Here is a 22,698-nt window from a genome sequence, read left to right on the forward strand (position 1 = left end):
TTGCTTGATATTTTTGGGTAAGGGGATAAAACCCCTAAATCCATAATGGCAGGTACCGTGAAAACACCCCAGGAGACATAGCACAATAGCTTATATGTGCGCCAAGTTTCAAAACGGACCTGTCCTTTCCTGAGAGAACTTTCCCATGGGAGAGATAGAGAAATAAGAGGGGTTAGCGGGGAGTGGAGAAACGTTTGCAAAGGAAGTCATAGGTTCTGCAGAGCAAACATTGTCGCTTTGTGGTCAGGCTCGCTGGTTAGAGTGCAGACTGTAGCTCTGTCTCTTGCTACTTTTCGAGCATCCTTTTAGCAGCCTGGCTTCCATTTCCTCATCTGAGAATGGAGTTCCTAATAGTGAGGTTCATCGTGGTACTTACTTCATAGTGGTGTTTAGAGTGTTAACCGAGCTAAGGTGTGAAGCACTCAGAACAAGGCCTGTCACAGTAAGTATTGGCAAAGCATTAGCTGCTTTTGTAATTTGTCATTATTTTATTCATTTAATGTTTTGAGGATGAGAGAAAGCATGAGCAGGTGAGCGGCAGAGAGAGAAGGGGACAGGGGATCTGCAGCAGGCTCTGTGCTGACAGCAGTGAGCCGGGTGGGGGGCTCGAACTCACAAACTGTGAGATCACGATCTGAGCCGAGGGTGGACGCTCAACCGACCGAGGCACCCAAGCGCCCCTGTCATTTGCAATTTTAACCCAGGCCATGGATGGAGTTGTGTCTAGAGTTTTATGTCACCATTTGCCAGATCACCCTCTCCCTTGGCAACACTTACGAGGAAGACCCTCCATTGCTGGCTCGGGTTTGCGCTCCCCACCCTGGGCCACCATCTACCACGCTTCCTGATGTCTGGGGCCTGATGACTCTTAGGAGGTGGGTCTGTTTTTCTTTTGCAGCCCACGTGCAGCCTATGGTTCTTTCTCCCAGTACTCGCAAGCCCTGATTAAATCATGCAACAGCATCAACTCCAGACTTACATACTGGCACTGGGAGCCCTTCCCTTGGGGATTTGCTTAGAACCCTCTGAGTCAGTTGCCCGGGGAAACAAGCTGGTGACATCACAAGGTATGACACTTCTGGCGCTCTCTCAGGGTCCTCCTGTTGAACCTGAGCAGGGCCCGGTTCTGCTGCCCGGCCGGAGCACATGCTCGTCCTCTCTAAGGCAATGCAGAGACCCTCACTGTCTCCCAGCAATGTCTAAACTCAGGTATGTTGGGGTCATGACTACATATCTCTTCCTCACGCTATGCTTCTTCCCTCTCAGGGCTCAGAAATACCCATGCAAATAAATATCTGGGGGAGCCCTGGCTAACCTTTGATTCTCTTGGGCTTAGATATAAAACTTAAAAAAAAAAAAAAAAAAAAAAAAAAAACCAACCTTGGAGCCGTTCCCCGGAGAGCAAAGTTTGTTGCAGGTTTCATAGGGCCCTGGAGACCTCGGGAACAAGATTACAACATCCTTTCCCATTCTCCTTACCTCCCTCTCCCTCGGTGGCATAAACATGCCCGTAATGTCTCCCTTCTGGTACATCGACCTGATCCTCATCTAGCAAGAAGTATTGTCCCAGCTTTCTTCTGTCCAAATGAAAAGGAAAGAAAAGAGAATGTGGCCAAGACAGTATTTATTAGTTTATTGGCGTTTCACAATAAGGTCATTTAACCCCCACCCCAGCCAAACAGTGCAAAGGGCAGTTCTGGCCTTCCTCCCTGCCTAAGTATTTATGCAAATCTGAGGATTACTTGTTATCTAAAGGAAAGTATCTCAAAGCCACGAATAATCCTGTCTCCCAAGTTTACCAGGGAGGGAGCCTATGAGAGAAGCAAAATCCAGCCCTGTTGGAACTCTCAATCCCTGAGGGGTGTATTTTACAGCTCTCTGGCCTGCCCCGGGACTCCAACTGTGACCCACAGGAGGAGAAGGACGCCGAGGAGAGCTCCCTGAGACATTCACGGCTCCGTGGTCAGAGCTAGCCATGAGGAGAACTTGCACATGCATCTACCACTTCCTTGCTTGGAGCTGGTATCTTTTTCTCAATTACTACATCTCGCAGCAAGGAGGGGACCAGCGGAAATCCCAAATCTTTCTAAATGGTGGACAGTGGAAATACTTGACCTTCCTAAATCTGGTAAGTCGGTATGACCATACCAGGAAGCGATCTGTTTGTCTAGAGTATCAGTGTTTTTGCACCTATCACCTCTGATTTTTATCGGATGCCGGATCCCATTCTTTGCCTTCCTTCTTCGTTGTCTGGAAACTTTGGCTTTTTCCTTGACAATTTGCTCTGAGAGACCCAATTCAGAAGGTACCTGTAGCTACGTGTTGGACTAGTTGCCCAGCGCTCTTTCGAAAAGGATCCTGTCGTGGAGCTCTTCTCAGAGAGCCCAAATGGAAAGACTAAATGAATGGCTTCACCAGGGGACTGACTACAAACACAGGCAGGATTTTGAACTTTGGTTGGGGAAATCTGTGAGGGAAGGCAGAGTGGCGGATGTTGTGTGGGAAGCATAATTTCCAATGGGGGGAACGATGCCATTTCCCAGCGCAGACTAACAGATTTATCTAAGGAAAGCAAACACGTTTTGCCATGTTCAGATCCCACTTCAATTTTTTATAGGCTCAGGCTCCATCTTAAAGGATAAATCACCCAACCAAATGGCAAATACACATTTTCAACCATTTACAAACCAATCCAATGACTTGATTCCTTCTCGTCTCTCTAGCCCAGCTGACCACATTCTGATGAATGAAGCGAAAATGAATGGGAGAAAAATCGATTAAAAACAATGTGTTGGAAATATGTAAAAATATTTTCAGAGTTAAAAGCTAAAAATAGCACATCCTTTGGGGATGCTAATGGATGTTTGAGATTTTTAACTAAAATGTAGGGTGTGGTGAAAACCTCTGATTTCAGAGAGCGGGCAAAAATATTCCAATCCTTTGGAATCACGATCCTAAGCAGAGGTTATGCGTGGTCAGAACGTGTTACGCTGTAAGGGGAGGAAATTCAGAAGGTTCGGAGCAAAGGCGCCTAGATGTTCTGCTTCCCCCTCTCTGGCCATTTGCTGGCTTTTGATTTTGGCCTGGAAGACCCAAGCCCCCGTAGCTCCAGTGTCCCCGGAAATTATCAAGATGACTGCTTGTTTGAGTCATAGGATTTTATGAAATAGACACACAAATGGAAAACAACAAAGAAATGCTTTTGTGAAGCTAGAATAATTCACTAAAAACCTCTGCTCTGTGCATCCATTGGCTTTATCTTAGAAATGGTCAACAAAAAGACAAGGGTGTCTGTAGTCGGGGTGGATAGTGGAATCTAACCCAAGTTCCAGTATGGAACCTCACACTGAGCATGGCTGAGAACAGACTTATCACCTACTCCCACAAACCATCTCCCTGACTTCTTCGTTTTCACTCAGTTCCATGCCCCAGAGCTGTCATATTTCCAAGTATGGAAAAAAGCCACTTATCTTGTCAAAGACACTATCATTTCCTAGTATTAATCCCCTTTCCGCTTCCCTGACTAATCAGCCACCAAATCCTATCTTTTTCCTGTTGTTGGCTCCTTCCTTCTTCCCCAATCTTAATATCCCTCTTATTACAGGCTCTTATTAATTTGTACCTGGGTGACGAGATTATCGCTTCATTGCCCTCTCATTAGCAATTCATCTGTCTACCGCTCAGATTCCAGATTAATCTTCCCAAAGCACTGTTTTTGGTTTAGTTTTGTTATAAACATCATGAGCCTGCTTGAGAAATGTGGTCTGCTACTGAAGAAACCACAGTGGCTCCCTCCTACCTGATGGAACCGATTGCAAATCCCTGACGTGTGAGCTCACCTGCCTACCCAGCCTTCAGGCCCCCCTCTCCCCAGAAAAGCTGGTCTCTTCTCCAGGAAAGCCTGTGTCTTTTCCAGCATTGGTCCCTACGCTTCTTGCCATCACTGTTCTGCCTGTATTTACACCGTCCTTGAATGAGAGGCCTACCTGCCCCTCCACCATTTTGCTGTTTTCATAGACCCCTGCTATCCCATGTTTTCCTTAAAATCTCTGCTGACCAACTCCAGCCCACATGTGTTTTTTTATTTCTGAGGTTTTTTTTAAACTCTTTTTAATGTTTGTTTTATCTATTTTGAGTGTGTGTGTGTGTGTGTGTGTGTGTGTGTGAGCAGGAGAGGGGCAGAGATAGAGGGAGAGAGAGAGAATCCCAAGCAGGCTCCATGCCATTGGTGCAGAGCCTGATGTGGGGCTTGAACTCACGAACCATGAGGTTATGACCTGAGCCTAACTGAAGAGTCAGAAGCTTAACTGACTGAGCCACCCAGGTTCCCCTTTCCCTGAGTTTTTATGACATCTCTCAGCCCCTGCTTATTTAGGTGTAGTATGATTTTCTTATTTCCACCCACATGTGAGTCTTAACATTCCAATAAAATCATAAATCCTCTAAACCAGGAGCTTTGTCTCCTGACATTCTGGTTCTACACTGGACTTGCTACAATGGCTGGCATGGCGTAACCCCCGTATAAAAACCGAGCGACTTGGAATGTTGACCGCACTTGACCTTCGGTGTTTTCTGCCTCCCTGTACAATATTATCTCTTCTGACATCTTCTGGCCTTTGAAATGAGCAGAGAGGGTCTCACCTGCAGGTATTTCCTTTCCGGGCTCTGTTAGGTGTCACTGAAAGTGTGAAAATGCAGAGTTTCTCAGTTGGCGACGATGGGTTGACTGTGGTTGGCTGTGTGTCAGCGGGTCGATTCAAAGAATAGATTTCACATATGTTACCCAAGGTGAGATACTGGGCCTGAACATTGCTCTGCTTTTGAGGCCTCATGGGCTGATGAAGGGTTGCGTCTCTTAATGATTAATTGGTGTTAACTAAGGATTAATTAGTGACTAGCTGATGGCTGTGTTTATAAAGTCATAGAAGTCTCGTAACCTGCTCTAACACTCTTCAGTTTATTTTATGTAAGCCTGTGGAAGTCAGTACCCCAGCCTGCTCTCCAGAAAAATTAGACCCCCTCCCTTGAAACAGCCTCCATTTTTACTTGGCTGAGTGTCATCTATGCCTCCTTTCAAAAGCACAATCCACTTTGGTGTGGGTCAACATTCTGAGCGCCCCATTTCCTCTTGAAACATCCCAGGGCGTTCAAAGGGAAGACACACAGGCTTGGTGGCGGGGGTGGGGGGCTGGGGTGGGATGGGTGTCACTGAGAGTTGGGCACCGTGACCTATTCCTGCCTGGTGCTTAAGGAGAGTAAAGGAAGGAGTAAAGGGCAGTTGGGAGGTTTTGCCTAATGAGGGAGTCCACCCTCCCCAGGGAAGGGGCAGCCGATTCTCTGTGGGGAGGGAGAGGCTGTGTAGCCTGGTGGTTATAAGCATGAGCTCTAGGGTTATGAGTCTCTGGGATGGTACCTCAGCCTCCCCACCTCCAGGCTCTGTGACACTGGGCTAGGTATTTCTTTGTGTTTTGGGTTCCCAAAGCTGCCAAATAGAAAGAAAAGTAGTGCATCATCACAGAGTGACCATGAGGGATGCGTGGCCTGGCGTGACAGAAGCACTCAGAATGCGGTATGCACTGGATGATGAAAAGAGAAGGTAGGAGGGTGGGGATGAGCTTCTAGTCATCCCGTCTCTGAATAGAGGTCGTGCGGAGGGAAAGGCGGTTTAGTGGGACATCGGTCCCCTCACAGCACCATGGTTGGTGGGTCCCGGCTCCGGGCAAGGGTCGCCCACCTGCCTCACTGCTCCGGTATCTCCCTCTGTGGGTGACACGCTCCAGCTTCCCAGCCAAAGGATGGCCACCGCGGAGCCCCCGCTAGAGCTGTGCAGGTGCAGCCCTCGGGATCTGGGGCCGTCCTGGGAGTAGACTTTGCAGGCTCAAGCAGGGAACATATGATGAATGGGGAAACCCTTGAAGCTGGAGTGGAGACAAGGCAGTGCTAGGGACATCCTCCTGGTCCCCATGTTGGCTCTGGCTTCCAGCGCCCGGGACCTCCACAAATTTTGCGTCCCCGCTTCTGTAGCCCACTCCATTTCCATCCAGGGACTGTCTCTGACCTCAAGGAATATAAGCTAGGAGGTGGGGGACGGAGGGGACTTTTAGCTTCGATTTAGCTTGTTGACTTTGAACGGCTTGCTGGGTTTTCCTCTTTTTGAAAGTAAGGCTCCTTCTGAAGCCCTGCTGGAGGTGGTGCCACATAACTGGGATCTCCAGGGGAGATTCTGGGTGGGGCCCTCCCCACTTCACCAACCGAGACACGACCTTTCCCTCCATTTGTCATAAAGTTGCCCAAGCCTCAGGCAGCTCCGACCTCATTCTCTTCAAGCTGTCACCATGACAAGAGCAACCTCATCACAGAGGTCCTCAGGGACGGTAAAGCAGGGCCAGCGGAAGAGAGATCCTTGAGGAGCCTCCATGGGTCCAAACTCCAAAGCAGCTCCCGAACGCTGGGAAGACAGGGACCCGTTTATGCTCCGGCCCCCACTTCGATACTCGGGGCCAACCTTGGATTTCCATCATCGGGTCAATATATCAATCCGCGGAGCTCTGATGCGCAACAGAGTCAGAAGTACACTGAATTGTCCTTTCCCCAAAATGCTTAAGGCCCCCGTTGTTAGCGCTCAGGCGGCTGAAAGGAGGAGAACCGATGGCAGGAACCTGTCACCACCAGCACCCAAAACAGAATAGCTGTAGCTTACTGAGCAGCCATGACATTTTGGCGGGTTCTTTACACACTGCATAGATAGAGGACAGGTGGCCTGGGTGTGAGTGCTGGCTCTGTCGTTCACGGGCTGTGTGATCTTGTGTGGGTTACCCAACTTCCCTGAGCCTCAGTGTCCTCATAGGTAATGGATACTGTGGTGTGGCCCCCAGGATCCCCCCCATCTCCCTAGCATCGAGGTACTCGTTCCCCAGTTCCCGGGAAGAGTGTTGGCTGGTGATGACTCACAGCTGGGGTCCTGTCCTAGGATTGCCTTTCAGCCGAAGGGAGCTGCCTAGACAAGACTTAGGGCCCTCCCTGGAGTCGCTGCATCCAGTGACTGGCTGATTTGTGGTGCGAAGGCCGGGCTCTGGGACCACACCGAAGAGCCAGCTCGGATCCAGAGTTCCTTTGGGGACCAGACGATTTCATGCCAATGCATTGCTTTTCCTCTTTTCCTGCCGCTCAGACCTGCTGTCCCCGCTCTTCCCTCCCGCTCACAGTTGTTCCGGGGGGTACCCCTCAATGAACACTCTGCCGGCAGATCTAAGCATCTGATCCTTTCCCAGGGAACCTGACCTACATAACACAAAAGAGTAAATGTACAGGAAAGATGCCTCCTCCTGCTTCTCCCCTCTTCTTCGACCTAATAAAGACACATTAGCACAGGGCCTGCCCTGGCCTGTACTGTATCTAATACAGGTTGTGGCACCTACACTCTGTGAATGTTGGTGGCATGAATAAATGACCAGAGCATGGGCCTAACTGGGAAGAGTTAAACCCTGGTCTCTCGGGCCCCCCATCCCACCTGTAGGGGCGTCTCCCCACCCCCATCCTGCTGTTTCTCGAAGCCGGTTATCATCAGCACACAACACTGGCTGAGCGTTCTTAGAATTCTTCTTCCAATCCCCCGCCAGTGTTCTTGGTTTCTTCTCTCGTTTTCCTCCACTTGTTGCCAGCTTATATTCTCCATTTCTCCTATGTCTTCTATCTCATTCTCTTATCTCAGTGTTTTACTGAAGCTAACTGCACCCGAATGATGCTTGAAACAGTATAGTGCACATTCTGCAGCTAGATTTTAGCAAAAAAAAAAAAAAAATTTTCTTCTACCTGCCCCCAAACACCGCTACTCTCATCATCGCGATTATAGAAAATACTCACCACAGTTAGTCCCCATTTGCTGTTTTATTCTGGAATAGTCTCCCACTGTAAACCTTGCCTCATTTGGAAGGCAAGACCTAAGAAAGGTCCAGCCTGTTCAAGTCAGGCACAGAGCTGGGCCGGGCGTTGGATGACGACTCATCCAATGAGAGTTGTAATGCCTTGTTCAGAAAAACTTGTGGAATCTCCCTCTCTGGAGTTATTTCTTACATAGAAGAAATTCTCATTTCCTGAGACAGTTGAAGACAGTTCTGGCTTAAAGGCAAAGAAATGAACTTAATGACTTAGAAAGGCTAAGTTTCCATAATTTCAAGATTTTTGTGAATCTTGCGAAGACACATGAATATAAAAACGAAATTTCCTTTAGCTATGGTTTCTTAAATTGCCCTAGTTATAAAAAACATAATTCAGCCTTCCCAGGTGGTAAATTTGTTAGCTAGCGACAAAAAAAAAGCAGAAGCCAGCTAACAAACTTAGACCAGCACATTTCAGAATAAAAGGCACAAAGACCAAAGAGACTTAGAGCAGACCTGGTCGAAAAGATACATCACAGGGCAGTAGCTCTCAGGCAAATGCTGGTCAAGAAGATACCATTAGCTGTGTCTTCCTGGTGGCCAAAATAGTTGAGAAATGTAAATGACAGTGGGGCGCCTGGGTGGCTCAGTCGGCTGAGTGCCGGACTTGGGCTCAGGTCATGATCTCATGGTATGTGAGTTCGAGCCCCGCGATGGGCTCTGTGCTGACAGCTCGGAGCCTGGAGCCGGCTTCCGATTCTGTGTCTCCCTCTCTCTCTGACCCTCCCTCGCTTGCTCTTTGTCCCTCTCAAAAATAAACTTTAAAAAACATTAAAAAAAAGAAAAGAAATGTAAATGACAGTAATTTTGTCGTAAGATTCTTAACAGGGCCCATTGTTGCTACCTTGTTTTTTTTTTTTTTAAATTTTTTTTTTTCAATGTTTATTTATTTTTGGGACAGAGAGAGACAGAGCATGAACGGGGGAGGGGCAGAGAGAGAGGGAGACACAGAATCGGAAACAGGCTCCAGGCTCCGAGCCATCAGCCCAGAGCCCGACGCGGGGCTCGAACTCACGGACCGCGAGATCGTGACCTGGCTGAAGTGGGACGCTTAACCGACTGCGCCACCCAGGCGCCCCTGTTGCTACCTTGTTTTAACGCTCCCGTGTTGGTCTGCTCCGGCCACCATAACAAAGTATGACGGACGGGTGGCTTGGACAACAGAAATTTATTTTCTCACAGTTCCAGAGGCTAAAAGTCCAGGATGACTGTATCAGCAGTGTTGGTTTTTCCTGAGGCCCCTTCCTCAGCATGCTGACGTGCTCCCCGTGTCTCACTCGGTCATGCCTCACTCTGGTTGTTGTCTGTGTCCTAGAACTCCCCTTGTAAAGACACCAGTCTTATTGGATCAGGACTCACCCTTACCGACCTCATTGTAGCTCACTTACTTCTGTAAAGCCACTTTCAGAGGCACTGGGGGTTATAACTTCAATGTGAATTGGCGGGGGGGGCATCATTCAGTCCATAATAACTACCATTGTCGCCCTTGACTGTCTTGCTATGCTTGTTTGATAACCATTTCACTGTATTGTCCTTAGGGACTGAGCAGACCCTTGTCCCATTGGGCGAGCTGATCGAGACCTGTTCTTGTGGCCCTCCAAGGAGCCTACCCATTGAATGAGCTTATGGCGCCTCCCTCTCCCTGCCCTCCAGCTCAGCTGTGTGGCTCCTCTCCGCCCTAGTTCTGGCTTACGTATTTCTCTTGGCAACATCCTAGCGCCTCCCTCCCGAGCTCCTTTGTGAGGGCTCCACAAATATTCCTTGTTGATACAGATGATGGCATGCCAATGCAAGATGAAGATCGGCGGGGACAAGGCTGCTCTACGCACCCAGCTGGCATCTTCACAGCGTGGCGTGTATACGGGAGCTGGGGGGTAGAGGTGGAGAAGCGATTGGCCAGTTTGCGGCACGGAGAAAAGTTTTATTGATGAAGGAGAAGCCAGGGAGCCTCTGAGTAATGTGTTCTTTTCCCCAGTCCAATTTCGACATTTTTGACTGGGAAAAGCAAGAGAGAGTTAGGACCAGCTTGACTCATGGGGACTCTAGAAAGCTCTTGCTAAGGAAAGCGGTCACGTGGACCTCACATGCTGGGCGGAGGCGGCCTCTCCCCGAAGAGAGAAACCCTGGCAGACTCTCCGAGCCCAGGACGTGATTAATTGCTATGTTGATAGAAGAGTGTGGGCCTCCTCGCCAGGGCCCGGGCCCCATGCCTGTCCTTCCTTACTAAAGCAGCTGCCTGCTGCGGCCTAAACAGCTGGAAGTGAAACCAGGGGTGAGGTGAGGGCTGCTGGAGGGGTGGGAGTGGGGAAGGGTGGAGGAGGCGACTTCCTCTAACATCCATGTACTCCGGATTCTACAGCCTGAGGGCTGAGTGTCAAAAGTAGATGACGAGTATTGGGGTGGCCGCGGGTGTATGACATTTAACGCTTGCTTCCCACCCCTCCCTGGAACCACCCTTCTGGCTCGAAGCTTCCTCCTCCCTTCTGGGGCTCCTGTATGTTCTGTCTTGTACCATCAGATCATTCTTTGCTACTTTGCTGACCCTCTTGGCCCTGTGCCCTTTAGACGAAGGCATTGCCCCAGCATTTGCTTTCCATCTCTCTCTCCCTCTCTCTCTCTTTGTCCATTGCATCCCGCCTCTCTTGGGAAGGCCAGATCCAAATGTCCAAATGGAAGTTCCTCTAGGCAAGTGGTTCTCAACCTTATCTGTCCTAATTAGAAGCACTTGGGAGATTTTTTAAAAATCCTGACGCCTAGGCCACACCCCCCCAGAAAATTAGAATCTCTGAGGGAAAGAGTGGCAAACAGGCATCAGTATTTTTCAAAGTCATTTTTCATTCTTCCACCTGGAGATAGCGTTCTTTCTTCTGACCTCTCACGGTGCTTTACCTGAACTGTTCTCAGAAACCTCTGTTTTTTAAAGTCTGACTCTTGTATGGAAACCAATCTGACAACAAATTTCGTGTTTAAAAAAATTAAATTAAATTAAAAAAAAATAAAGTCTGACTCAAGAAGCAGACTGTGGGTTTCAAATCCCCATGTATCCACCATGAGACTTTAGGCAAGTGTGTTCATGCCTCTGTGCCTCAGTTTCCTCATCTGTAAAATGGGTCGGGAGAGAACATAATAATAGGACTTACCTCATAAGGTTGTTACGAGAAATTAAAAGCCGGGCACATAACATCAGTGAAAGTCGTCTATTAGCTTTGAGGAGTCAGTAGGATTTGTAAGTGATAAATTTATGTCTAACCCAGTGAGTGTCTCCAGAACTTCCTGGAGTTTGCTAACGAGTTCCTGGACCTCACTCCCAGAGATTCTGACTGCATAGTCTGGGGTGGGGCTGAGGTCTGCATTTCTCATGAGTTTTGGGGTAACACCAGTGCTGCTGGTCTGCGGACCCAGCTATGCATATTGCTCGCCTAATTCCCCTCTGTATCCTCTCCCACCTGCTTCTTCACGCTGAAGACTGGTAGGAGGCCAACTCTGCTAGAACTCTCCTCGAGTTCAGACCTCAGAGGTCATTCCCTGACAGCTGATTGATCCCTCCTGAGTACAATGCCCTGGGGTCCAGAACTTGCCTGACTCATACTCTCAGAGAGGAGTCCAGATGGCCCCTTTTGTACCAGCCCAGAACTTTTAAGGAGTAGGATGGGGTCTAACGCAAGCACAACTCTAAACCAACCCCAACTCTGTAGTGTGACCCATGAGGTCTTAAATCAGGAGCCGTGGGTTTGTGCGAAATGGTAAGAAGGGGCAAAGTTTGCCCTTGATTTGGTTTTACTTCTCTGAAGAAGGCCGTCCTTCTCTTATGTCTGGCCTCAGGGACCTCGTGGTATTTAGTGACACAGCAGAGCCCCTGGGTTGCTCTATCCCTGTGGATTGAAGTCACTGCCTTAGCCAGATTTTCTTTGTAAGGCCTTCACGCACCCCCTTGCAATCAGAGAAGGACATCAACTTCTCCCTCAGATAAGCAAGATGCCATTTTGTGCTTCTCCCTCATAAGAGCACAGAGCTGCTTTGTGGTGCTCTTGACCCTGATTCTGGCTTCTCTAATGCGATTGTAGCGCTAGGCATTTAAACATTTTTTGGTTCCTTCTGGAAGAGGCCAGAATATGCCCACCATTGCGTCTGGCTCTTTGCCCTCGTGTTGTTTATTTGGTTTTGCCCACCTCTGTGCAGCTAAGGTATCTATCTCGTTACATTCTCCTTTTAAGCTGACTATTTTGTTTCCATTTTAGCTCAAGTCCATTACACTAAATACTGTACACATTATTATCCCCTAAACGACTTTACTCAATCAGTTTTAGCAAGCAAGGTCAGGGCCCACTGAGCTGGAAGACCAGTCCTTGAATTGGCTCTCAACCAAAACAGCCAACAGCATCCCCCCCCCCCACCTCCTCAAATCAACATTGCTCCCAGAGGGACGGAGCTTTACGTCGGTGAAGAATGTATTAATTAAAGCAAATGAAAATGCCCTCATTTGTTGTAATGAATTTAGCTCTTGCAGACCATTTTCTACGGGGTCGCCTGCGTGGAAGATGTGCTGAAAAGAATTAAAGGGGAAAGAGACCTTAAGTTCGTGACCGCCTTCGGAGACCTGCTTTTTACCACGCTGGCTTTTCCAATATCCACAGTAAGTGACGAAGGTGTGTTAGTAATATAATACCCAGGTAGATTCGCAGGAACAACACACCCCCCCGGGCAGCAAGGCTGTTCAGGGCCCCATGATTGCAAACCAGAGTAACTGCGTTTGCATGAATGTCTTGCCTGAGGACTGTACCATGTTGCCCAGTGGCACACAGAAATAGGGCTCATTACGGACTGGAGGTAACACTGCCTTCTTATCTTGGTGAACGTTCGATACAAGATCCTTGTTGATGTCTAATGGGGAAGCTTGAAGGATCTTTCTTCATCAAACGACAGCTAAGATAACCTTGGCTCCATGGGAGTACCGGGAATGCAGGGTGCTGGGGAGACAGATGACTCATTTTCCCGTTTATACATCTTGTTTCACTTGCTACAATGAGCATATGTTACTTCTGCAAGTGGAAACCATAAAAAAAAAAAAAAAAGGTATGAGAACTTCAGAGTTGGTACGTGGAAAAGACAATTGGGGAGAGAGCGAGACAGTCTGTCCAAAATATCTCGTGTGGGGTGCACAGTGAGAGCCTCATTCATTTTGTTGAATGAATGGACCCTGGAAAGAAGTACAACATATGCCAGTGACAGTGAGCGTATCTGCTGATACGGTCCACGTTTCGATGACGTGGCTCCTGTTTGCATTCATTGGGCAGAATGGGAATGAACTGGGATCAAGCCCGTCGGCCGCCCAGCAGAATCTGTGCTTAGAAATGGCTGCCTCTTTCCACCTATCCTTGTCCTGAATCCTCTAGCATTGAGCCTTCAAACTTAGATGGGCAAGGAAAGTATAAGACTCAAACCACCCCGTGTGGCTGCTCTCAGTATTTCTGATGAAAGCTTAGACAAGAGAGGTCATTGGTTAAAATAAAATGACTTGGGGCACCTGGGTGGCTCGTTCAGTTGGGTGTCTGACTTCGGCTCAGGTCATGATCTCACAGATCATGAGTTTGACCCCCGGGCCGGGCTCTGTGCTGACAGCTCGGAGCCTGGAGCCTGCTTCAGATTCTGCATCTCCCTCTCTCTCTCGGCCCCTCCCCGCTCACGCTCTGTCTCTCTCAGTCTCTCAAATATAAATAAACATTAAAAAAAATTTTTTTTAAATAAAGGAAAATAAAATGACTTAAGAGTCGGTGAATCCTGTTTATCTATACCCACCCTGTCTGCTACGATGACAAATAATTAATCCCCAACTCTCTGGAATCCCCAGAGTGGACCTAGCAATTCAACAGTGAGGAATTTTGTCTTCATTTTACATTTCTATAATGTGTCTGGAGGATATCTTTAAAACTGGTGTCTATTCTTATTTCGCCATGTTTCCTTGGTTAACTTAGAAAGCTCCGACTGACAAAAAAATTTAATGATGCTATTTTTGTGTTCTATTTTCCAGTTTGTATTTTTGTCGTTCTGGATCCTCTTTCTCTACGATCGAGAGCTCGTTTACCCGAAGGCCCTGGATGATATCTTTCCAGAATGGTTGAATCATGCAATGGTGAGTGAGGGGGAAATTCAGTGACTTTGGAAAGGCAACAGCCTCTGTACTAAGAACTCCACAGTGCCTTATTTATGTTTCCAAACTTCTCAGCCCCCAGCATCCTGTTCACTTCTCACTCTCCATCCCATCACTGTTTATTTCAAGAGCACAGTAAGGATACAAAATGAACAAACATGGCTGCTGTAATTGGACCCACCGCGAGCGGAGGGGATGTCGAGGCAACCCTTTTTGCCAAGTTACTTCTGAAGTCGTTGAAAAGACACCCAGCCATAAGGACAGGCAACCTCTTGGCGGCTGCAGTCCTGAAAGAGAGGTGACTTCAGCAAATGGCATGTAATGAAAACTTGATCTAGGAAAGAAGTCAAGCAACCTTTAAAAAAAAATCCACCCCAGCATCCAAGGAGCAGCTCACACAGCTTAGCTTTGTAGCTAATACTTGATAGGGCTATACATGGCAACTGGAATTATCATTAACACATTTCTGTGGATACGTTCCCATTTCGTTTTTTATTCGCATGTTGATTTTTGAGGGGCTGGATAGTAAACAGAACCTGTTCTGAGATATTCAGGTCACTGGTATCTGAACGCCAGTAACAGTGAGCTGGACAAGTGGTCCTGGCACACGGCTGTTTAGGTCTTGGATGAAAGGGGAGGTCTGAGTCACTGGCATTGCATGCATGCGCTAATCATTCAAAGTCCTAGCTCAGCTCTCAATATTTACGAAGGAGGCAACATCACATGAAAGCTCTTCAAGCTCACAAACTTTCTTCTGCTCCTAATCCTTACATTGTCTTAAAGCTCAGATGATTACCAATTTGGAAGAGCAACTCATTCCATTAACTCTGCCCCTCTGTGTGCCCTACCCCTGGAAAAATATATTCTTTCACCTTTACTATGTACTCAGTGAGATACTGATGATTAATTGACAAAGATACGCAAGTTCTGATCTAACTTCGAGTTCGGGACAAAAACTATACATTAAATGAGTCCCACCTCTCGGGGATCCCTCCACCACCTTCTTTTGGTGAGACCACTCCTCACCTTCCCAATTTCCCATCAGCGTTAATCTCAGATACCCATGTAGGGAATATTTCTGCTTTTTAATGGCACGATACACTGTGCTAAGCTTGTTCCTCAAATATGAGTTCATTTAATTCACACAACCTTCTTTAGATGACAACTGTAATCCTGATTTTTTGCACACACAAAAAAAAAAAAAGAAGAAGAAGAAGAAGCTCAGAGAGGTTAAGTGATTTGCGTGGGGCTACCAAGCTCAAAAATGGGACAGCTGGATTTAAATCCAAGGCTAATTCACTGTTGCTTTTTAGTACAATAAGTGCAAAATTTGTGGCTCGATCGGGTTTCATAATTCACCAGGCAATCAAAAAGATGTCACTCAGCTTGATTAACATACCAAAGTGAGAATTCTCACTTAAAAAAAAAAAGTCCAGAATCCCCATCTGTATGCTCATAAGCCAAAATATGACTTAAGAAAATGAAGTGACTGGGGACAAGTGACTGAGCTAGATGTTATTAAAATATAAAGGCAGAGTCTAGGACATATCTCTTATTTGGAGCCAAACACATATGCCAAACACCTTTTTCCTGGCTTTGTGAGTTCATGTAGGAGTTTTCCTACGACCATTACAGGCTTCCCTACCTCTCGCAGGTTCCGTTTTCCACATAGAAGTCAAGTTGGACTTCTTCCAAATAGTTGTAATGGTGATGCCTGGCATTTGTGACCTTGCTAAGCAGCCATATGGATTTTTGATAATTTTGGAAGCAGATAGTTGGATAATGTGCATCATATCCACAAACTAATTAGCAAGGCAGATATTGTACAACAGAGGTCTTAAGATATTTTTGTGCTTTCACAATCTAGGGGTTTCTGTTGACCCTTCTATGTGGCCTCTGGTCAATTAAGTAACTTGAATCCCTTAGAGAGAAAGGACTAGAGTCAACAGAGGAGTGACACAGGTGACAAAGAGAGGAGAGGGGGAGGCAAGCTGTCTTGGGTCAGACACAGACTCTCCTGTGTTTCTGTTCGTTTAATTGGAGAAACTCCCAACAGAGCCTTGATGGAAAAATGTCGGCATCGCAGAACCAACAGTGGGTGTCCCTGATGCGGTCACCTTCAAAGTGTCATGCTTCCTTTGGTTCTGCTCCAAATCCAGTGTCTTCAAGACTGCATCTCATCCCTCTTTCCCAGATTGTGTCCCTTACTGTCTCTAGTTTCTGTCCTAATTGTTAAATTCTCCTAGTCTATTGCCTTGAGGAATGCTCTCTACTAATTTCTTAAATACCAGTATGAATGAATATGAAAATGGCTGTCACTGGGTCAATTTGTCGACTCTTTCTAAATTCTAACAGTGTCCTTCCATGACAATCCAGAGGAGTGAATACCTGGAAACCACCACTGTGGCAGCCAGAGTGATAATGAGTGGTTAGGCTAGACGTTTGGTACCAGTCGTCTCCATATGGGGCCGGCCTTGTTCTGAAGGGAATCGCCCCCTTTTCTCTTCCACAAGATAAGGATTATTGTTGTCCATAGCCAGTCACAAGCTTTCCTTAAAGATTCTCTCATTTCACAACAGTCCTCATGTTTGTGATTCTAGCCTTAGCCCTGAAATATTTCCCCTGTTGCCATTTGTGATGTTGCCCTGGGCTTTATGAGTAGTATTTGTCATATTAAGAAATACCACTCTCTCCTTTGACACAGTGTGGTTATAAAACCTTCATGATTCATCAGGTCTTTGGAACCTTACCAGCCTGACCCTTCTAGCTCCTTGGAGGCGTATCATTGAAGAAGAGTCATTCAGAGTTGACTGTCATCTCTCATGGACATTTTCGTACCCTTGTTTTTTAGTCAAACCAAATAGTAACATGAGATATTTGCATTCACCATTGCCGGGCTGCCATTCGCTGGTGCCCTAGGAACTCAAGTAGATCAACCTGACTCACTGCTGAGTGGTTCTCCAGTCTTCATGAAAGAAAGGGAAGATCAGCAAAGTATTCCTCCAGGTTTCACCGGGGAAAACACTACCTCCCTGGGTCTTATCTAAATGACTACTAAAGATAGAACCAGAGCAGACAGATTTAAATAGCAGGAAGACGACTCAGTAACTGAGGAAACCATCAGATCCTAACCTGAAGAGAGCTAGGGAATTTATTTCTCTGGAAACCAACCTACATTGTTCAGGTTGCCCCTAAGGAGAGTTGAAATAGATCAGAGAACCCCCCTCAGAGCCCCTCTACATTTGAAAATAGTACCCAGTTATTGAGAACGCATGTGCAAGCACTTTTATGAAATATCAAGGATGGCATCGATATGTGATGGTCATAGAAAACTCTCAATCCATGGTCACAGAATTTTAGAACTGAAAAGCTTTCGTTCGTGTTAACAGAGGTTTCAAAATCATCTGCTCTTAAGAGACAGGCCTTACCTTGGCTCTTTAAATTGGAGCAGGTGCCAGATATGGCTTCTTAGTTATTAAATGCCTTGCCATTTATTCATTTGAAAAAAATAATTAAGTACCAACTATGTGTGTAGCATCACGATCGATGTTTGACAAGGGTTTTGATTTCAAGCACCCTTAAATCTGATTGAGGCTAGTATGTACACACAGAGGTGAAATAATAAAATAACACTCAATACGAACGTAAGACATTGACATATGAGGCGTCATACAGAAGTCAGTCATTATTACCAAATGAATGACGTAGACAGGAGGGCTTCTATGTCCCCTGTGTCCTGGCCTGGCTGTGACCGACACATGATTCATGTCTAGAAGACCAGTGGGCCCTCTCTGGGGATGTGCTGGGGAGTCAAAATGTTGTGACAGTGAAACTCTAAACCTTCCAGTTTCTTCCTCCCTCATAGCATGCAAGACGCTGTCTCGCACAAATTCAGACCCAATCTCAGATTTTTCTCTCCCACCCATAAACCTGGTGTGAAATAGTTGGGCTGCCGAGTAGGTGAGTTCTGATGAGTAAAGAAGGTCAGCTGTGGACCTATCAGTACCAAATAGCCACACTTTGTTGTCAAAAATTACCAACCCATCCTCCACACCTTCCTGATTCCTCATCCCAGCCCTGCCTCTGAGCAGAGGAGACCCAGAATCTAGATATCTATGGATAGGTCAGTGGTTTTCAGCCTTTAGGGAATAGACCTTTTTGTGAATTGGGAAGTCTCTGAGTCTATAAATTCCATCTATGGGACTCAGGTTAACCTTTCCTGGCATAACTGAGCATATGCCTGGAAAGAGGACCCCTAGATGATTTTGATGCTCAGTTCAAATCGAAAAGACAGAATCAAGAATTATGAATTAATTTTTTTCATTTAAATGTTTGAATGTTTATTTATTTTTGAGAGAGAGACAGAGTATAAGCAGGGGAAGGGCCGAGAGAGGGAGGGAGACACAGAATCCGAAGCAGGCTCCAGGCTCTGAGCTGTCAGCACAGAGCCCGACGCGGGGCTCGAACTCACACACCACGAGATCATGACCTGAGCCAAAGTCTAATGCTTAACCAACTGAACCACCCAGGTTCCCCAAGGATTATTCATTAAAAAAGAAAAAGCCATTATGATATACTTAGATCTGTTTTCATCTTTATGGGGTGAAATGTGAGATATGTGTCCTAACTGCAAAAAGCTTAAACTATAGATATCATATATATATATATATGTATACCATACACATATATATTCCCACTCAACCTTTTAACTTACTAAATGCAGAGGCTGTGTTTTGCAGCATCTTTGGGAGGATATTTGTGACAGTAAAAAAATACAAAAACAACCCCCACCCCAGTATTATTAACCAGAACGTCCACATCTGAAAGGAAAGAGGGACCTGGTCAAGTTCCCATGGGATACTCCACCTCCCATCCACCTCTGCGTCCCCATGATGTAAGACATCAGCCAGAGTATGTCCTGTTGGTAGAGTGCCCCAGCCCACGTCACTCTTAGGGTGGTAAATGAGATCTGTTGGAGGATATTTGAATCACAGTCCAAAGTCACTGGAAGCCATGCAGCTCTCCTACAGTGAGATAGCTGGAAATAAACTCTCCTCAAAAATACCTTTGTAAACCCTACCTTGATGGACACCATTTTTATCAAATGTTATCTCACTATAGGGAGCCTCCTTTATATTATATCTACATATTTTTATATAATATAGAACCATATATATTTTTTTCTATCTAATGTATGTAATAATAAGCAAGACCTTTAACTTTAACATAAGGCAGTGCTAACAAGCATTTATAGAGTAGCTTCTATGTACCAGGCCCTCTTCTAGGCACTAAAGATGTGAAAACAAACAAACCAAAGAAATCTGTCCTTGTGGAGAATATATATAATCTTAGTGGGGGAGAGAAGCAATAAATGAATAAACAGTGAATGATGTCAAGGAGTGAAAGTATTAAAATGAAAAGTAAAGCAGGGTGAGGGGACAAAGGAGTGTGTGTGTGTGTGTGTGTGTGTGTGTGTGTGTGTGTATAAAACTAGTAGGTTTATAGGGTGTAGGCCAATCAGAGTGGTCAGGGATGCCTCTGTGGTGAGCTAATATTTTCAGAGAAATTTGGATAAAGTGAGGCAGGCGGCCACAGGAAATTTTGGCAAAAGGGCTCAGGCAGACAGTAGAGCAAGCACTTGGGGCTCGATCTCACAAACACGAGATCATGACCTGAGCTGAAATCAAGAGTCAGACGCTTAGCTGACTGAGCCACCCAGATGCACCAAGAGAGATAAGGCTTTTAACCTAAGGCATGGGGAAAGGGTATGGATGGAGATCCTAGGGACAGTGCAAGGGTTGAGGAGGACATGTTCTGTTTGGACATGTTTGAGATGCCTGTTAGATGGCAAAATCGAGGTGCAGAACAGCAGGTTGCCATTTGAGCATTGGGGAGATTTTCGGACTGGTGCCAAAAATTTGGTTGTCTACATCATGATGATTCTCTTTAAAGTTAATTAAGATCACCTAAGGGGCAAGTACAGCTCATGAAGATACTCCAGGACTAAGCCTTAGAACATTCCATTTCCTGTGCCTGGGAGGAAAAGCAGAGTTTTACAAAGGAGATTGTGAAGGGGCTGCCCATGAGTTAGGAGGAAACCCAATGTCTTTAGGTCTCCCAGAAGTCAAGTACACAAATGTTTCAAGAAAGAGGAAGTATTGCATGTCAGAAGCTTCCGAGAGGTCAAGTATGATGATATTGTAAGATGACCTGAGTTAGAATCTTCCATTGGCTTTGGCAATACTAAACTCTCCAGTGACTTGCACAAGAGCAATTGGATGGAGTGATAAGGGGAGGTAGAGCCTTGGTAATGCTACATGCATTAGTTTCCTGTTGCTACTTAACAAAGTAATGGAAACTTAATGACTTAAGACAACATAAATCTGTCAGCTTAGAGTTCTGGAGGTCAGAAGATCAAAATGCGTCTTGTGGGGTGAGGTCAGGACATCGGTACAGCTACATTCCTTCTGGAGACTCCACAGGAGAATCGGTTTCCTTGCCTTTTCCACCTACAATCTGCTTACATTCCTTGGTTCGTGGCCTCTTCCCCCTTCTTCAAATCTGTTGTGCCATTACATTCTAAAATCTTCTCTGGTGATTTTCTATTCTGGACGAGGTTCACGTCAGAACGAAAATATGACTGCCCAAAAAGATCAGAAAATGGTATTGGGACATGATTCATCCTGGGACTTTAGGGATGGTAGGGATACACTAGTTAAGTCCTTGAATGGATGGTGTGCCACTGAAGAGATCCTTTTCCAGAGCATTGTTCCAAAGCTCCTGAACCAAGAATGAAAATGTGGTCAATGGCCACACCCTGATATTTCCGTGGATATTTTTTCCAGGTTTAATCACTACAGTGTTATTTATGGGTTGTCCTCTTGTTTAAAACCATTTCTAGCTATTACTTTATTCCCACTATTCCTTTCCTAATCTAAGGCGGGTTAGACTCTCCAACAGACATTCACCTGGGAAACAGGTTGAGTGAATGTTTCAGGTTCAGCAGTGAAATCAGAAGCTAAGCTGGGATTAGGGAGCAGAAGTCACTGAGTAAGGACAATAAAGCCATCTTGCCCCTCAGGAAGTCTTAAGGTGAACAGCAGATTTTGATAATGAGCTGCCAAAGGAGTACCAATCCACTCACAGTGTTATATAACTACAACCAAGCGATCACAGTGCGTGCTTTTCTTTGATGTTCATTTACTTTTGAGAGAGACAGACAGAGTGTGAGTGGGGGAGGGGCCAAGAGGGAGGGAGCCACAGAATCCAAAGTAGGTTCCAGGCTCTGAGCTGTCAGCACAGAGCCCCATGCAGGGCTTAAACTCACAAACTACGAGATCATGACCTGAGCTGAAGTCAGATGCTGAAGCGACTGAGCCACCCAGGCGCCCCATGCTTTCTTCATCTCCTGAGAGCAGGGAGGGACCCGAGTGGTGAAAGTTTATCTTTATTTTTCTTTTTTTAAATCCCACTTTGGAGAACTTCCCAGGTGTGCTGAAGAGTGGCTCTCTTTTACGATTCCACGATCTAGTATTTCTTCGTATTTCTAAACAGAATACCCGTTAGGAAATACATCCCAGTTTCAAAATGAAGGTCCAAGACTTTTATTTTATTTTTTTAATATCCAAACGATATACGTGTCTTCTAAGTAGTTACTAGGAATTTGAATAATTAAAATCATTTGGTGCCCTTGAGGCTGTGCTGCTGAGTCTGCCCTCCCATGTGATGTAATTAATCCCTACTTCCATGGCAACCGTGTGTAACACTACCAACAAGAAGAATGACTTTGTGTTGAAGAATAACCGGGACGGAGAAACTCATAACGGGAGGTCCTAAACCCCTCTGAAATACCAAGAGAAAGAAAGAAAAAAAAAAAAAAGCTAAGTGGGTAGGAAAGAGCTACTAACATCCCGTGATCTCAGAACAGAAGTGAAAATGCCCAAGAGCAGCAGGGTGGGCGGGTGGGAGAGCCTTCTCCTCCGCCAGATTCCAATGAACGTCACCTGCCTGATTACAGAGGCAGCACAAAGTCCCCCCATGCCTGTGGCTGCTTGGGAAACCCACTGGAAGCCACTCAGACAGCTGTGGAGCCCGGTCCTCTCCTGGAGTAGGGAGCCGCTGCGGGACTTTCAACCAGCCCCCAGCCCCCAGCCCCCAGCCCCCTTCCCTGGTCTCTGCATCCTCTCTGCCTGTAGAGCATTCACCTGTGCCCCGCTGGAAATTTCGAGCTTGTCTGAGTCCACCACCTCGCTCTCACCTCCAGGTGCTCGTGTTACCGAGCAGGAGAACATTTCTGCAGGACACTGTCTGCTCTCCTGGATGGTGTCTCCACTTACCCACACGCTGCATGCCCGTGGCATGGATTCCTGGCTCTGAGACGCTTCTCTGTCTTGAGTTTTGAATTCCCCGCCCTGCCCTTCCTCTCCCTCTCACGATCTAATGGGCACATTCGTGTATACGGGCGCTTGCTTTGCCGGCTCGGTCCTAAATCTCGCCCACTCTGGTGCCCTAGCAGCGACCGTACTTTCTTACGAGCTGTCCCCCGTCTCACCTGCAGGTACTCATGAGATTCATCCATTTTCTTGAAGGTTTCACAGAAGTGAGCACATGGGG

The 22,698-nt window shown here is 46.5% G+C and overlaps 1 protein-coding gene across 1 annotated transcript in view; it reads left to right on the forward strand.

The window, feature by feature from the left end:
- The first annotated feature begins 1,975 nt into the window (after positions 1-1,975).
- The window catches only part of ADTRP (androgen dependent TFPI regulating protein), a 66,530-nt gene continuing 45,807 nt past the window's right edge, over positions 1,976-22,698 (forward strand). Inside the window, exons 1-3 of the mRNA XM_006931454.4 lie at positions 1,976-2,128; positions 12,436-12,570; positions 13,966-14,067. Coding sequence (XP_006931516.1) covers positions 1,976-2,128; positions 12,436-12,570; positions 13,966-14,067 — 390 coding nt within the window. The remainder of the gene's footprint in view (positions 2,129-12,435; positions 12,571-13,965; positions 14,068-22,698) is intronic.

The sequence above is a fragment of the Felis catus genome, chromosome B2 (assembly GCF_018350175.1).
Source record: "Felis catus isolate Fca126 chromosome B2, F.catus_Fca126_mat1.0, whole genome shotgun sequence".
Taxonomy (NCBI): domain Eukaryota; kingdom Metazoa; phylum Chordata; class Mammalia; order Carnivora; family Felidae; genus Felis; species Felis catus.